Below are 17,265 nucleotides of genomic sequence, written 5' to 3'. Positions count from 1 at the left end.
GCATGAACAGCTTTTGATTAGAAACACAACTGACTGACTAATACTAAACTCAATTAATTTTGAAACAAGCTATAGTTGGGGTCTGCTTAAAATCAAGTTTAAAAGTGTAAATTTAAAATCAAGTTTTAAATATATATATATATAAAATATTAATATTATTATATATATATATATATATATATATACACATACATATACACACACACACACATATATATATATATATATATCTATATCTATATCTCTATATATATCTATATATATCTTTGCGCAGGATATAGGCCTCTATGGTATGCCATAATTTAGAATACCCTGGAGAAAAAGTCATTAAAGAATCAATACTGCCCTCTGTTGGATAAAAATTGTAGTTTATTACAAAAAAATTCTGCAGAAATTCTGCAACAGGTTGAAATTCCTAGTTTACATAAAAGCGTCACAAACAGACATTTAAAAAAGTTAAAACACTTAAAAATATCTACACATAAGTTCTCGGAATAGTCAAGTCACCCTGCAGTCACACATACTCCAAGCGCTCCCTTCCATTTTGAGAAGCGGCCATGTACCGACCCCCACGAGACTCTCTTCCTTTTGGGCAAGAGCTGCAGAGGAGTCCTCCGCCAATCAGCATGAGAACCGCCGCCCCCCAACAGATAAAGATAGCTGCTCCCAGCTCCCTCTTCTGAGAATGGGCCACTAGAGGATTGTAGAAGTCCCCAATGATCTGATGGGCAGTCCAACTCGACGGCACCAAACCCAAGACCCCCGCAGCGACAAAAAACGCCCCTCCTGCTACGGCAACCCGAGCCTTTGCGAAACCGTCTGCCAAGCAATTAGTACATCTACCACCTGCGAAACTGGCAAATATTGCTATTAAACCAACAAGGGAAGCAATAATAAGGATTGCTCGAGAGGCCTGTAGGTCTTGAGGAAGAGCCAGCATGGAGTCGTACACTTTACACTGCATTTGGCCGGTGCTCTGCACCACACAGCTCATCCACAGTCCTTCCCACATAATCTGCGCCGTCACAATGTTGGTACCAATAAAAGCAGTAACACGCCATAGAGGAAGCGTACATGAGATGATGATTCCCAGCCAGCCAAGAATGCCTAATGTGGTTCCAAGGAGTTGCAAGCCAACAGACATGTCTGCAAAAAACAGTGAGAAACCAATAAACTCAAAATAAATTCTGCACATAATGTTTGCAAAATGAGTTGAAGCAGAAGGCAAGTTTGAGGTACACTACCAACTTGCTCACAGTCTGCATTTATTTGATCCAAACTACAGCAAAAACACTTTACCATTTAAAATAATTTTTCTATTTTAATACATTTTAAAACGTTAATTTTGCCTGTGATTTTTAAAGCTGAATTTTAAGCATCATTACTCCAGACACATGATCCTTCAGAACTAATTCAAATATTCTATTTAAAAAACAAAAAACAAAACCCACACACAGCTGAATAGATTTTTCAGGTTTGTAACATTATAAAAGCCATATTAAAAAAAAAAAAAAAAAAAAAAAAAAAAAAAAAAATTATATAAAATTATATATATATATATAAAAATGAAAAATAATTACAAATTAAGATGATGATAATAAATACTACTAATAATGATAATAATGAAAAATAATTAAAATTAAGATGATTATGATGATGATAATAATAATAATAATAAAAATTAAGATGATGATAATAATAATAATAATAATAATATTAATTAAATTAAAATTAAGATGATGATGATGATGATGATGGATAATAATAAATAATACTACTACTACTAATAATAATAATAATAATAATAATAATAATAATGAAAAATTATTTAAATTAAGATGATTATGATGATACTAATAATAATAATAATAATAAAAATTAAGATGATGATGATAATAAAATAATAATAATAATAATAATAATAATAATAATAATTAAAATTAAGATGACGATGATGATAATAATAATAATAATAATAATAATAATAATAATAATAATAATAATAATAATAAAAACTTTATTTCAGATAAATGCTGATCTTTGGGTCTTTTGATTTAAAGAAACCTGAAAAACTAACCAACTAACCAACTAACATCAGTATTTAAAACGGTTGAGATTTTATTAAAAAAAAAAAAAAAAAAAAAAAAAAAAAAAAATCTCTACAGTTTTAAATATTGATGATAACAATAAATCGTTAACAAATCAGCATATTATAATGACTTCTGAAGGATCATGTGACACTGAAGACTGGAGTAATGATGCTGAAAGTGTAGCTTTGATCACAGGAATAAAATTACATTTTAACATATATATTCAAATACAAAGTGGTTATAGTTGTAATAAAAATATTTCACAACAAACGGCTTAGTGAAAAAAAAAAAAAAAAAATTACTGTTCAAAAACTTTTGACTGGTGGTGTACATTCAACAGAAAGCTGATTGGTTTGAAAGGGACTTCATACAGCAGGATGCTAGTGACGTGATGACAACTTTACTGCTCTCTACTGCCAAACTGTTGGCAATACAACTTACAGCTGACTTTATTGAATTTAGGATAAGATTTTAAAATGAATACCCTGAAATTATAAGTATTTTCACCACTCTGTTAAATCAAGAAATCTCAACAATAAACATTTCTTACCTAAGAACTTCCAAAGCTGTAGATGTGATTGCAACTAAATACGCCTACACCACACCAACCCAATCACAAAGCCGTCTACAAAGTCCTGAAGCAAAAGCAATTTAAAACATGCTTGTGCAAGAAATCAGAATTATTTTAAAAGAACTGTCACGCCAACAACAACGTCTGTAAACTCCATCACTTATATTAAGTTACTCAAATAGCTTGAAGACGCTGTTCTCTGCTGTTAATGACTACCCATCACTGATTGGCTGATTAACAATCAACTGAATAACTGGTTTGTAGTGTAGCACGCTGTACTGATGATTACTCATCATCACAAAAAAAGGTTACTCGTTATCAGGTTACACATAAACAATGATTTAATTACCAGTTTATTCGATAATTCTTTTATTTTAAACTAAAACTACAATCAAATGACCATAAGTGATTGTTAAACATGCTAGATGCATTAAAATAAGAAGACGGAGTCGAGCCTGCTTGGAAAACTTAGTTAATTAAGAAGACAATTAAAGTGATTTGACAACTTATTTGTTTTTGGGGTGTTCATTAAGAGACGGATAAAATATTAACATTCCTGACCAACCAATAAAATATTGAGGGTGAACCTACGCTGGGACCACTGTTTGATTGACGGTGTCATCGTCCAATCACAAAGCACGCAGTTATTACTCAATACACAACTGACAGGGCGTTCCACCAATCAGATGGTTCTGATGGGCTGTCCTTAGCCTCATGGTAACATTCGTGGTCTCTGTTGTACGCGCTGGTTTAGACAAGCAGTATGGCGGAAGAAGAGAGTGAATTGGAGTTAGACAGGTTTAAGAAAGAACTGGAGACTTTGTTGAAGACTAGTGCAAGCGACGAACGCGGACTCCAGAGCAAGACGTACTGTGAACGATTCTGTGAGGTAAGATGACAGCCTGGACGAAAGCGTTTGCAAGCTTTTTAGAAAAAGCAAACAGAGAGGTGCTAACCAGTGTTAGCAGCATGTCAGCAGATTCCCCTCCCCCAGTGCACAGCCACCGTGAGCCAAAATTGCACTGTATTTTACCTCAGTAACTACGGGTGACTTCAAAATACTGCATGAGTACATCTCAGTAGGGCTAAAGTTCGTTTTTAATCGCGATTTTTAAAACACTGGCTGTCACTTTCTTTCAGTTAGCTTCAATAGCCTGGTATGTGGCTAACGGTTAGCATTCCCAAGTTGCATTCCAAAACAAGCAGGCTGCGAAAGAGCAGCTTATGCACACTTCTTCAGATTTTATTCGCCAGCGATGTTATTAAACAAAAAACTGGCCACCCCAGTTTGATAAATCCTTATGCATGACAACAGGGCGTTAAGTGATAGAATAACTCGATGTTGTCAGTGTTAGCAGTAGTTGATGTCTTATTAACCAATCTCTGCAAAGGCTGACTTAAAATCGCAGGTTTGTTCCCAACAGTTACTAAGCAGCTTTTTGTTTTTAATGAAAGTGCTATTGAGTTATTAAATCCATCCTTCTTTCTTTAATAACAAACTTTTTTTTTATGGTGGTTCACATAAGTTTGATTGACGTTTCCTAATTTGTATCAGTAAGTTCACGGACTGTCATTGAATGGTAGTGATTTTAATAACTATAAACAAACATCACAAGTCGCTTGACCCTAATGTTTTCTATCTTTAGGAGCACATAGTGATATATTCTGTCAATATTTTCTTTCTCTCTCTTTTTTTCCCGTTTTAGTTGGTGGTGGAGCAAACCGGACGATGGCAAGTGCCTCTTCCCCAGCTCCAGGTGTTGCAGAGTGCCCTGTGCTCTTTTGTCCATGGTGTGGCTTCATTCCCTCCGGAGTGTGAGCATGTACGCTACACGCTGAGTAGTCTGGCCCTGTGAGTATATACTTCTGCTTTTGCCAGTAAATCTTACTTAAATAAGTTGTAAAACTTTTAGGAAGAAGAGCACACATTTAAGTCACTGGACTTTCATTATTTACTCCCCCTCATGTCATTATAAACCTGTGTGAATTTATTGTCATTATTGACATTTTGAAGAATGTTGGATACCAGACAGACAGAGTTTTGAGAGACATTTTTGAAATATTTTTTTGGTTCCACAAAAGAAAGTCATACTGGTTTGAAATAGGGATGTGCGCAATGACTAATTTGTTTAAGTTTAGACTGGCAAGTCTAACAAACCCCTGGACAGTCAAAAAACAGTCTGTATAAGCGACTTGAAATATCTTTCTTAAGGAGAAGTCCACTTCCAGAACAACAATTTACGGATAATTTGCTCACCCCCTTGTCATCCAAGATGTTCAGGTCTTTGTTTTTTCAGTTGTAAAGAAATTGTTTTTTGAGGAAAACATTTCAGTTTTTTCTTCATATATTGGATTGCTATGGTGCCCCGATTTTGAACTTCCAAAATGCAGTTTAAATGTGGCTTCAAACGATCCCAGCCGAGGAAGAAGGGTCTTATCTAGCGAAGCAATCTGTTATTTTCATTTAAAAAAAAAAATACAATTTATATACTTTTTAATGCCAAATGCTTGCCTTGTCTTACTCTGCTTGGACTGTTTTTGTTCCGGTTCGTGACACTTAGGGTATGTTGAAAAACTCCCATCTCATGTTTTCCCTCAACTTCAAAATCGTCCTGTATCACTGTTTTACCTTTTTTGTGAATGGTGTTTGATGATCTTTGCATGTTCATGTTGCAAAGACTGGGTCAGAACTTCTGCAGTGATGAAGGATGATTTTGAAATAATTTTTGAAGTTGAGGGAGAAAATACGATTGGAGTTTCTCAACATACCCTAACTGTCTTGAGTCAGAATACACACAGTTCATGGAGAGAAAGGAAAGACAAGCGTTTGAGATTAAAAAGTATTTAAATTTTATTTTTTTAATGAAAATAACCGATCGTTTCGCTAGATGAGACCCATCTTCCTCGGCTGGGATCGTTTACAACCGCACTTGGGATCGTTTGAAGCCGCATTTAAACTGAATTTTGGAAGTTCAAAATCGGGGCACCATAGCAGTCCATTATATGGAGAAAAATGCAGAAATGTTTTCCTCCAAAAATTTCTTTACGACTGAAGAAAGGAAGACATGAACATCTTGGATGACAAGGGGGTGAGTACATTATATGTGAATCTTTGTTTTGGAAGTTGACTTCTCCTTTAATGTATTATACAGTAGAATTTCATTCTGAGTGCTGATGAAAAATACACTACCAGACTACCAGATTTTTTTTTTGTTTTTTTTTTTTATTTAAAGAAGTCTCCTTTGCTCACCAAGCCTGCGTTTATTTGATCCAAAATACAGCAAAAACAGTAATATTGTGAAATTTTTTTTTTTTTTTTTTTTTTTTTTTTTTCTGTTTTGAATAACTGCTTTCTATTTTAATATATTTTAAAATGTAGTTTATTCCTGTCATCAAAGCTAAATTTTCAGCTTTATTACTCCAGTGTTTAGTGTCCTTCAGAAATCATTCTAATTTGCGGTTTAAGAAACATTAATTATTATATCAATATTTAAAACAGTTGAGCACCTTTTTTTGGGATTCATTCTTGAATAAAAAAAAATCCAAATATCAATATTTATCTGAAAAAAAAAAAAAAAAGAAAAAAAAGCTTGTGTGACATTATACACTATACCATTCAAAAGCTTGGAGTTAGTATAATTTACTTTTATATGGTGAGAATACTTTTAAATCAGTCGAAAGTGATGAGAACTGTTACTTTTAAGTACTTGTTACTTTGGATGTCTGTAATTCAGTTGTCAATTCATGCGTAAATGTTATGTGTTGAAATTTTACACAAGGTTTATAAAAGGCAAAGAGTATTTAGTTGGGACATTAAGCATGAAAATATATCATAAAACTAATCCTGTCTGAATAAGACCTAAATTCAGTGAAAGTTATATAAGTAGCTAAAATGCTTACAGTATAATTTATTGTAGCAACAGGTTGTAAAAGAAAATAATTACATAATCATTAATTTATTTTTGTTTAATTTGCAGGAGCATCTTCGAACTGCTGTTGTTCTTCGGAAAAGATGAATTCATCGAGCATCCTTTAAAAGGCATCCTAGACTCATTCCAGGTAACTGCATTACCTCAATCCTATTATTCTTGGGGGAAGCATCATGTTGAATTCTGCTTACTGGTCTTTCAGTGCTTATCTTGTTGTGTTACTCATTTGATGTTTGTCTCCTCTATTCTAGGACTGCTATGCGAGCCTGGTAGGACACCAGAATGTTTACCTTCTGCAGGTTAGACATATTATTAAAGATGGAGGTCCTTGGGCAAACCCTGTTCTTCAGGCCATCCTCAAGGATTCAGAACTACCACAAGAAGATGGTCAGTCAATCAAGCTTTTGTTTAAAAACAGTGCGCCATCAAGTGATCTATACTTTGCATTTCCTAAACTGTTAATGGAGTTAATTATTACATGACTTATTTATTGCTTTTGTTTACAGCGGACAAATATCTGAGCTCAGAAGTAGCCATTTTCTTTGAGCTTCGAGTGCGTTATCTGGTGGCGTGTGAGAGGCTACCGGAGGCATTGGCACTGACAAGGAGATGCATCCGGCACTCTGTTGTAGGAAAACATCTCTATTTCAAGCAAGCCTACCTCATCTGCCTTTGGAAAGCTTCTCATCATGAGCGATTGTGCAAGGGGGTGAGTGAGAAGTTATTTAATTGATAGTTACACTACACTTGGTGTGAAATAAGCCTTGATGTGTCTGGATTATACATAGTTGACTTGTGTTTTTGGAGATTGAATACCCCCTCAAAAGCAAAACATCTCAATTTTTGCTTTTCTGAGTAGGCATTGAGTACATTTTCTGAGTGAAAGTTTTTGTGTTTCCTAACTGTGCATTAAAGTCCTGACTGAAAATTATTTGCTGTGTTGGGTAGCATATTAAGAGCAATTTTCTGTAGTGGTGCAAATGGTATAAGGCTATTTGGTGTAACATACTGTGTGTCACTTCATAGGACTCCATTGGTTGTGTCTAAAGTTGATCGCTTGCGATTATGTAAAACGCGATGGAAACTTAATTTAGATAGCATCAGTTCCGTGTTTTCATAGGTGTGGTTGTTTCAAAACTTTTGAGAAAAGATGAAAGTCTCCAGAACATGTGTACTGTAGGAAAACATTAGCAGTCACCTCATTTAGCTATTAAGAAAGACATACAGTTAGAGGCATTCCAAATATGTAAGATCATGGCACCCAGTGGTTTTTAACCAGGGAGACTCAGCAAACTTCCAGAGGGGCCCCAATAAGGCTTACTTTGATATATTAACATAAAATCAAAGCAAGATGTACAACATTAAACTGACATCATTTTTGTTCATTAGTTGTTGTTGTTGTTGTTGTTGTTGTTGTTGTTGTAGTAATTACTACAGAAGTACTAGGGGCACATAAGCTAGGGGCAGTTTAGATCGGAGGGCCAGGAAGTACCATTTTGTACAAAGAAGGGGCCTTAAAATCAAAAAGGATTCAAGCCATTGATTTTGGTGTCCAGAAGACTAGAATGTTATAATTGGGAAAGCATAGATGTGGTGTAAATAAGAGACTTCCATGTGCAGTGTTGGTTTCAGTGATTTATAATGGCAGCATTCCTGAGAGTGTAGAACTCTGCACATGGACAGTCAGTGAACTTGTGCTGGGCTGAAACAGTTAGGTGTATGATAAATAATTCATTAAAAATTTAGTACAATTTAGTATTTAAAATTGAATGTGAAGTTGGCCTGTTTAACTGGTAAGGCAAATATTTTTTTAGTTTTGAAAGTTCACATAAAGAACAGAAGCAAAATAAGTATTTTACTGAAAATTAATGCAATAATAGGCCTGTGACGGTGGCATTTTTTTAAACACTGTGGTCGTAAAGGGGCCAACCACAGCAGTTAGCGGTTGGTATATAAATTACACTTTTAGTGGCCTCATTTATGAAACAAACGTACAACAGAAAATTAGGCATACAGACGTTTCTACGCAAAACTTGGGACTTATCAAAATGGACGTGAGCGGTGACTACGATCTCACGTCAGGTCTGAGCTTGCGTGCGCAAGTTTTTGCGTTAGCCTGAATTTGTGTGCAGCATAGAGAATTTCAGAGAATTGTATGATGACAGAATTTTGTTAATTTCGATTATTTTCCTGGCCAATTTATTGTTAGATTTGAATGTGCAAATAGCAGCATAAAACAACAGACCATGAGGATTCAACGTTGCATCACCTACCTGCTCACTTCGGTGAGAGGAGAAAAACAAAAATTATAAAAGGAATAAAATAAATAGGGCTAGCCTACACAAAATATATTTCTCTTAAATAATTAAGAGATTAACAAAAGAAAAGGGAAAACTCTGTGACAAGTATAGGCGACTTTGTGTTTTGTGACACTCTTAATGCATTTTATTTGTTATCTTTATTAAATGTAACTGATCACGCAGGTATCTCACGTAAAAACGCACACATTTCAGCGTGGCTAACCTGACATTTCAGCCATTAATCAAACTAAAATGCAGTCAACCAAACAAAAGTTTCACTGCTCAATTTAAAAGGTCCACTAAAATCCACATTTTTGCGCATGTGATGGACGATTTACGTGGATATTAGAACACAAGTGAAGTACAAAGACTTGTTTATATCATGGATAGTTTTTTTTTTTTGTTGTTTTTTTTTTTTTGTCTAAAAATCATGGATAATAGTTCAGCAACCAAATGTTACATGGCAAAAATTGGAAACATTTGGATGTCGATGAGAGAAGCTTGTGAGCCCAATGGCGTTTAGTTTTGCTTTACTCATATATTCATTTTAGCTCTACATTTGTATTCTGTATTCACTAGCCTAATTTGTGTTTTACTTGATAGTTTAATATAAATGTTTATAGCCACTCAATTTTCATTGTTCTGTAATGGCATTTAATATACATGATGTTAATGCTATTGTTTGCGAATATAAAGTTAAAGGGTGTTTTTAGAGTAAGATCAATTTCTCATTCTTGAGTTTACTTGCTTATTTTGGCCAGCTTTCGTTTCTCTCTGTTTTTAGGGCGTGATATTTAAATGATGATTGTTTTCAGCCGCCACATTTATCAAAGTACGATCATACAAATCTTTCATGAATCACATGTGAACTCTTTCATAAGTTGATTTGTGCGCACGGATCTGCACTTGTTTCTACGTTAGATTGATAAATGAGGCCCAGTGTGATTCAGGTTTAGTGCATTAAAATAGAAGCAATACAAAGTCTTTGAACATGAAAAGCAGAAATCTAGTATCTAGAAATTTAGAAGGCTGTGGGACATAAAAAGGATGGAGCCAATCTCTTCTCTTATATCTTTATGCTTCTCCCAATATTTTAAAGCAGTTGACACTGTCAGTGGTCAGAAAAGCTAATTAAATTTTCTACGTAAGCAAGACATTTTAAATTGGATGGCAAAACTGAATTATCAGTTAATTACCAATCTAATTAAATTAAATTAATTAAAATCTTTGGCTTCCACTTCTGTGACGGAATCTGAATTTTATTTTTTTCACCCCGGCTAAACTTTTTAAAAAAGTAATGAATTAGTACAACTTGGTCATAATTTAACTAAACTGAGGGAGCGAATTAAGTTATTGGAAAGAATTTTTATTTAGTTATTTAGTTTAGTTAATTTTTAAGTTTAGTGGTCTATTCATGTGTAAGACAGTAGTGTTTTGTTTGTATATAAACATAGCTGAAGCTTTAAATAAGTTTAAAATTATATGTCCAAATATGTGATGTTTTTTGTTTTGAAATATTAAAATATGGAAATTCAATGCACTGTGTCATAGATTACACTATTGTTTTCTTTTCTAAAGATGGCAGACATCGATGGGAAGGATGCTGTAGAGATACTCTGCATGATGGAGAATGAAGAGAAAGATGAGACTGTTTTAATGCTGAGTAAAGGCTTCCTATCTCAGAAGCTCCAGATTGGAGATATGTACTACCTTTGGTGGGTCTCACAAGCTCTGTGAACATTTACAAGGGGAATTATCTTCAGTGAATTGCCCCTCTTTCTAGCATTCAGCATTTTTACATAGTCATTCTAACAACTTGACCATAAGATAATATTGAAAGTGCAGAGAATCACTGTCTTATTTCTTGTATTTTTTTTTCTTTCCATTAAGGGATTTGGTCTTCATATGGAGCAGACTCTATCTGCGATCAAAGCTGTCTAAGCAGGGCTTCCTAGAGGAATGCAAAGTAATGATTCTGTCAGCCACCAACATAAAAGCGATTTTCCCATTTATGAAGGTGATTTTGGCAGAGGTAAGATATTTTATCAGTTTACTTTACATATTAAACATGTAATTGTAGACATAGACACAACTAAATGAATACACCATATGTTAGTATTTATAGTATCACAGTGTCTATGAAATGTTCTTTTTAGTGACTTCTTTTATTGAAATGACCACGGCAATAAAATCTGTGGTTTTATTTTTCAGCTTGGAAAAGATGGCTTGGAGTTTTGTGTGGAGCTTTGTGCACGAGCCTTGCAGACTGACCTTCAGAATGATCCAGTCTCCAAGTCTCTTATCTACAAAACCATTGCATACCTACTCCCTAATGACCTTGAGGTCTGTAGGGCTTGTGCACTGCTAGTTTTCTTTCTAGAGAGAACTGTTGAGTCATACAAGAATGTGTTCCTCCTATACACTCACCCTGATCAAGAGTACCATGCAGACACCAGTCTTGTCGGAAACAGTGTACGCTTTGAGGTTCTCCAGATCCTGAAAAAAGACCTGTACTTCGACCCCGAGTTCTGGAGCCTTCTCAACATTGAAACAAACTGTCTTAAGCTAATGAGCGATAAGGTTGGTAAAGCAACACTATGTGAAATAATGCAAAGGGACAAGTGGATGCCAAGCTACTGTGTGAAAGGATATTGTCAGTGTTATGCAGACAACACACATGGCACTGTCACTAAAGCAGAGAATCATACCAGTCGAAAGAAACAGGAGTCAGTGAAAACGTGGGTAAGTTCTGCCTCAGGGGAAGCATCCTCCAAACCTCCAGGCAAAAGGCGGGGAAGGAAGCCAGGCACACAGCTTGTAAAAGATCCAGAGGCCTGTCCAGTTCGACGTTCATTTAGGCAATTGGACTTGGCAAAGGATCATGCCAGGCAACATAATAGTAGACGCCAGAGACTCCTTTCCCGGCAGACAGAGATGAACACTCTGAAGCGCAAGGGAAGGAAACCACAATGGCTTTTAGACCAGTTAGCTGAAAACAGTGAACCTCAACAAGACAAGAAACCAAGAAGGAAACCAAAGCAGTCAAATCTTTTGAAGGATATTTCACTTGAGGAGCCATTAAGTGAAATCACAATGAACATTTCCTACCCTGATAACGAAGTTGACCTCACTTCTGATGTTCAGGCCTCACTGTTTTCCACAGAGACCCCTCATAATACTGAATGCAGTACTGACAAAACTGCATCTCAAGAGAATTTGAAATGGCCTGACAGTGCTACGTCTCTTCTCGAGTTACTCTCAGCAGAATCTACTCAATGTAGGAAAAAAGACTTCAGGGTGAGGGAGGAGATTGTTTTCCGTGAGCAAGGCCTTACTATGGTTCGTAAATTCCACACATATTCAAGACCAGCTGAAATAGAAGAATTATCAGTTGACAGTTCACCCAAAGATGAAGTTAAGGTGGACCATAATGAATCCAAAAATGAAAGACAGACTGCTGAGCAACAGTGTGAACCGACAGAGAGCCCTCAAGCTGCTGCACAGGATAAAAATGCTGTGGAAATCAAGACTACACCAATCCCAGTCATAAATGAGGAAGAATCCAGTCCTGCTGAAACCATTCTTGAGCCATTTAAAGAAATCATTGAACATCCAGAAGTTAACGAGCCACCAAGTCCCCAAGATGCAAACACCAAATATCCGGACTATGGCCCTTATAGTCCTATTAGTCCTCCAGAAATTACTAATGTTGATCTTCCACCAGAATCTGTCACCACAGCTGATGCCATTCCTGTACCTGATAGTACACCAGAAAACGTGACCCGTCTCCATGAGGATGCTCCTCCAGTTCTTACTGAAGTGATGATGCTCCCTGATGATACAGCAGCTACTTTGAGTCAAAGTGAGATTAACATTTCTTCTAAAATTGAGCATGAGAATATGGAGGCACCAGTGCTATCACCAAGACCTGAGGAGACGTTACCAAGACCTGAAGATATGTCATCAAGACCTGAGGAGACATCACCAGAAATGCACAAAGCTGTTGTTGATCTAGTCCCTGACCTTATTCCACCAAGTGAGGCAGGTTGTCAGCTTTCAGTTAACTGCAGCCTTTGCAATAAAGAAACCAAATACCAATACATTCTACGGCATGCAATGTGGCATCATCGGACTGACAGAAAGTGCATGTTCTGCCACAAACGCTACACTCATGGGCGTAGCCCATCAGTCCATTTTAAAGTGCACATTCAGGAGCTGAAAAAGTCTAATGGGCTTTTTGATGAAAATATTTGTGAGAATGCCACAAAGACCAACTTGCGACGTGCCCAGACAAGACTGTTTAAACGTGTGAATCCTGCCATGAAGAATAGGTTTAGAAACATCAAAATGAGGTTAAACTGTACTTTGAACATCACAAATTTGCACAAGGAAGGGCAAAGTTCAGAGCCTAAAGAGAGACTGCGGGCAAGGTTAGTTAAGAATTCAGATCACCCAAGTACATCGGAAGAACAAAAAGAGAAAGTTTGCAAGATGAAGAGAAAACATTTAAGAAGAGTTTTAGCAAAGAGATCTCAGTCCATAGATGAGAACAAAAAGTTTTTCAGAATGGGACTAGCAAGGAAGAGAGCAAAGACTATGCAAACAGTAACTCCAGATGACAACCATTCAGATACCAAGGACACCTTGGCTCATAGGGTAAATGGAGTGATCAGAAAGAAGAGAAAAGTGAAGAGCGAGCCTGAGACGAATACCACTGATGAAAAGGTTCAGACATCATTACCACAGGATAACAAAGTGAAAATTGATAGTGTAGAAGGTCAGAAAGACAATGTCAAGACTGAGTCTGAGAAATCAGAAGTAACAAAAGTCAAGAGCAAATCAAAAATGAAAAGAAAAGATAAAATGCCAAACTCTGGGCTGAAAAAGAAGATTACGCCTGGAGATCAAAAAGAGGAAGGAGAAGATGTAAAGAGGAGGAAGATAACAAGTAGCCCGGAAGTCAGTTCTGAGAATCAGGAACCCAAAGACAATAATACTGAATTTAAGGAAATAAATCCAGTGGTGCACAAGAAAGCTCCTCAGCCAAAACCCAAACAGCCTTCCACACCATTCCAAGGAAAAAGAACTGGAGCATCTACACAGGTCAGATGCCCTGTGGAGATATGTACATTTAGTGCAAAGTCGATCCTCGTCCTCTCGCATGTGCTGTCTCACCACCATGGCGACAAGAAGGCGCTTGTGTTCTTTTTCAACTTTGGAAAGGAAAAATGTCTTTTCTGTTGCAGAAAGATATTTAACCCTCAGCATTTTTTTGACCATGTGATATGCCACAGAGGTGAGCTGAAGTTCCCATGCTACCATTACGGCTGTAAGGAGAGGTTCCAAACACGAATGGAGCTTAGCGAGCACATGTTATGCCATCATCCGTTGAGAGCGATGTGCTGCTTTCCTGGCTGCTCTATGCAAGTTGAGAGCTCTATACTCTTGTATAGGCATGAGAGAACACATTATCTACCCGATACTAATTTGGAAAGAAAACCCAAAGAATCTGAACCAACAGGGCATGGAGCCCCTCAAAGCCTGGAAGATAGTATAGAGGCATCAGCAAATTCTTCACCAAGTCAACAAATTCTAGATACAGGCAATTTGAAGCATCCTGCACATCAAGATGATGAGGATAGAAAACCTTTGGTTCTCAATAAAGGTTCTGTAAGCTACAGTACCAAGAACCATAGTCTCATTAATGGACATAGCGAGTGTGACAAAGTTGTTCCTCCCAAACCTTCAGATCCAGTCGTTAAAGAGCAGGAACCATCGGTTTTAGGAAAACCTGTTACGAAACAATTCGTTCGACCTCTTCCCTCAGCCTATCTGGATGAGTCTTATATTAGCATGCCAAAACGCTGGAAGGAACCCCAGGTGGCCTCAAAGTCATTAGGCTCTGTGGCAAAGCAAGAAAAAGTGGCTACCAGGCAGCGCTGCTCTCGATGTTTTCAGTCTTTCAACAATGAGGAAGAGCTGCAAACACATAAGGACAAATGCACATCCCTCTTTGGTTTTGATTCGGATGATGAAAGTAAGTACTTTTTTTATTAGGAATCCTGAAGGGATAGTTCACCTAAAAATGAAATTTAGCCTATTATTCGCTCACCCTTCAGGCATCCTAGTTGTATATGACTTCCTTCTTTCGGGCGATTCCTATTTGGAGTTGTATTAAAAATGATCTTGACACTTCCAAGCTTTAGAATGGCATGGGTGGGTGTTTCTCTTCATCAGTCCAAAACAGGTCAGTTAAAGTGCATCCATCCATAACATATTTAAAATGTACACGGTAGCAGTTCTGGGCAGATGACGTAGGACGTTGGCATTGTGTGTGCACAAGTCTTGCACAGACCAACGTTTGTTTACAGGAGCAAAGGAAGCAAAGTTTCATTACTTTAGCAAAGGAGAACCAGTCTCCTCTTGGTTTATATCGAAATCCTTTGACATTTTTCTTTGCTAATCGTCGTTTTGAACTTCTAATCCATGGCCGGTGCTGTTTACCTATTGCCACAGGACGTTCGCATTCATTACATCACGCTGACGTCCTGCGTTATCTGTCCGGAACTGCTTCCGTGTACGACCAGTTGGTGCAAGCTAGATTAAAGTGACATTTTCTTACATTCTAAATTGCGATATTTTTCTTACAAATACGCATTGATTCACTACTGGAGGCTTTTATTTAGTCCCCGTAGCTGTGTGAGGCACTTTTTGTTATGGATTGATACACTTTATTGGACTTGTTTTGGACGGATAAAGAGAAACACCCGCCCATGCCATTTTAAAGCTTGGAAGTGCCAGAATAATTTTTAATATTACTCCGATTTAATTTGTCTGAGAGAAGGAAGTCATATACACCTAGGATGCCTGGAGGGTGAGTAAATAATGGGCTAATTTTCATTTTAGGGTGAACTATTCCTTTGTTTATTTATTTATTTATTTTTGTCGATTTAATACTTTGTTTTTGTTTTCAACAGGTGCCTCCTGAATTTGGAGAAGCAAGCCACTCTACTGAGAAAATTGCTAAATGCTGCTGTAGGCAATCAGCATTCTTACGTGTGCTTAACATCTTTGTCAGCGTCTCGAGACGGAACTATATTGAGAACTACATGAGAAACTGATTATCCCTCGTTGTAGTCTTATAAGACCGATCTGCTGCTTTATTTCAGAGCGAGGGTCTGATCACTCTTCATAAAATGAAATCTGACATTGACTTTTTTCCCAAAGTCTTTTTAGACTTGTGACTATTTTTTTACTTGGTTGTCATCTTTGCTAGAAAATGAAAAAGTTTGTCTTTCTACAAAATGCACAACAGAGGCTTTTGACTCCCTCATCACTTCCTGTCACAGAGCTTAGCCTGTTCTCTCTTTTTTTTTTTTTTTTTGCTTGTCTTTTCAATACCTGGATGTGGGAGGCCACCAAGGACCATGACACTACAAGAGGAGTTGGTCTAGGATAAATAGCTGCACTAGAAAGCATAAAAAATTGTGCTCAGTCTAGTGGTTAAAGGTTTAACTTGGCTGTTTTGTGACAGTGGGTCAGATGTTTACCAGTGTTACGGTGCTTTATGAGCAGAAGTACTGGATGGAAACTCGTAGGCCACTTTAAGTATTGAAAGCACACTCTAAACATGTTCTTTTATTATTTTTAAAAGATTTGATATGTGAACCATTGTAAATTGTTACTAATTGCATATTTTGCAAATGTCATTAACTTGCTTACGTTTAAGTCAGTGGACAGTTGGGAAGAATTAAAGACATCAAGTCTTTAAATGAAGGATCGGGACTTCAGTTGAGAAAATGTAAAGAACTGTCGGCCTATAACTGGTGCTGCTGAAAAGGCCTAGTCTTTAAGACTGCAGATTCTCCTATTAATGGAGGAGTGTATATGTGCCACAAAGCCTCGTTGAACATTGTCACGACATAGTCTAAAGGACTTCTCTTTAAACTCAAGAAAATTGTAAGGGGAGAACTAATTTGTGTCTCAAACAGAGGCATGCTTAAAGCTGTTCCGTTGATGAACAGTAACAGTCTTATTTATTCTTTTTTTTTTCTTTTGTTTTTGTTTTGTATCTTATGTAAATGTTTGAAGAGTTTAAATAGTATATGATTGAACTGGGTGACTGGGTTTATATAACAAGAGCTTTTTTGTCCTGAATAAACACATTTGAAGAGGATTGAGTTTGTTGGTTTATTGTAAACAGCCAGGATTCGTTGTATTGTGTATCGTTAGCACTGTACACAACGTCTGTTTAAATTTACTTAAGTTTATGTTAAGTTCTGAAAATTAATTCGTTTGCTACGTCTCCGTCCACGGGAGGTGCTGTTCACTCTTTGGTTAAGTCAAACATGGTTGTTGCCAAATCAGCGGTTTCT

The 17,265-nt window shown here is 36.7% G+C and overlaps 2 protein-coding genes across 2 annotated transcripts; one reads left to right on the top strand and one right to left on the bottom strand.

Annotated features, from left to right (window-relative positions):
* Positions 1-351: 351 nt before the first annotated feature.
* cldng (claudin g) lies at positions 352-2,826 on the bottom strand. Its single transcript, XM_051108657.1, has 2 exons — positions 2,641-2,826; positions 352-1,146 (listed from the first exon to the last, which is right to left on the bottom strand). The coding sequence occupies exon 2, from the start codon at positions 1,142-1,144 to the stop codon at positions 515-517; it is 630 nt and encodes a 209-aa protein (XP_050964614.1). The 5' UTR covers positions 1,145-1,146; positions 2,641-2,826; the 3' UTR covers positions 352-514.
* Positions 2,827-3,410: 584 nt separating this feature from the next.
* znf654 (zinc finger protein 654) lies at positions 3,411-17,059 on the top strand. The gene is made up of 9 exons (XM_051108655.1): positions 3,411-3,550; positions 4,368-4,513; positions 6,639-6,720; positions 6,842-6,977; positions 7,097-7,299; positions 10,469-10,605; positions 10,781-10,922; positions 11,102-14,927; positions 15,868-17,059. The coding sequence occupies exons 1-9, from the start codon at positions 3,425-3,427 to the stop codon at positions 15,876-15,878; spliced, it is 4,809 nt and encodes a 1,602-aa protein (XP_050964612.1). The 5' UTR covers positions 3,411-3,424; the 3' UTR covers positions 15,879-17,059.
* Positions 17,060-17,265: the final 206 nt, after the last annotated feature.

This window comes from Labeo rohita, chromosome 1, assembly GCF_022985175.1.
Source record: "Labeo rohita strain BAU-BD-2019 chromosome 1, IGBB_LRoh.1.0, whole genome shotgun sequence".
Classification (NCBI taxonomy): Eukaryota; Metazoa; Chordata; class Actinopteri; order Cypriniformes; family Cyprinidae; genus Labeo; species Labeo rohita.
The sequence above is the reverse complement of the archived record's forward strand: the minus strand, read 5'-3'. Positions and strand labels throughout refer to the sequence as shown.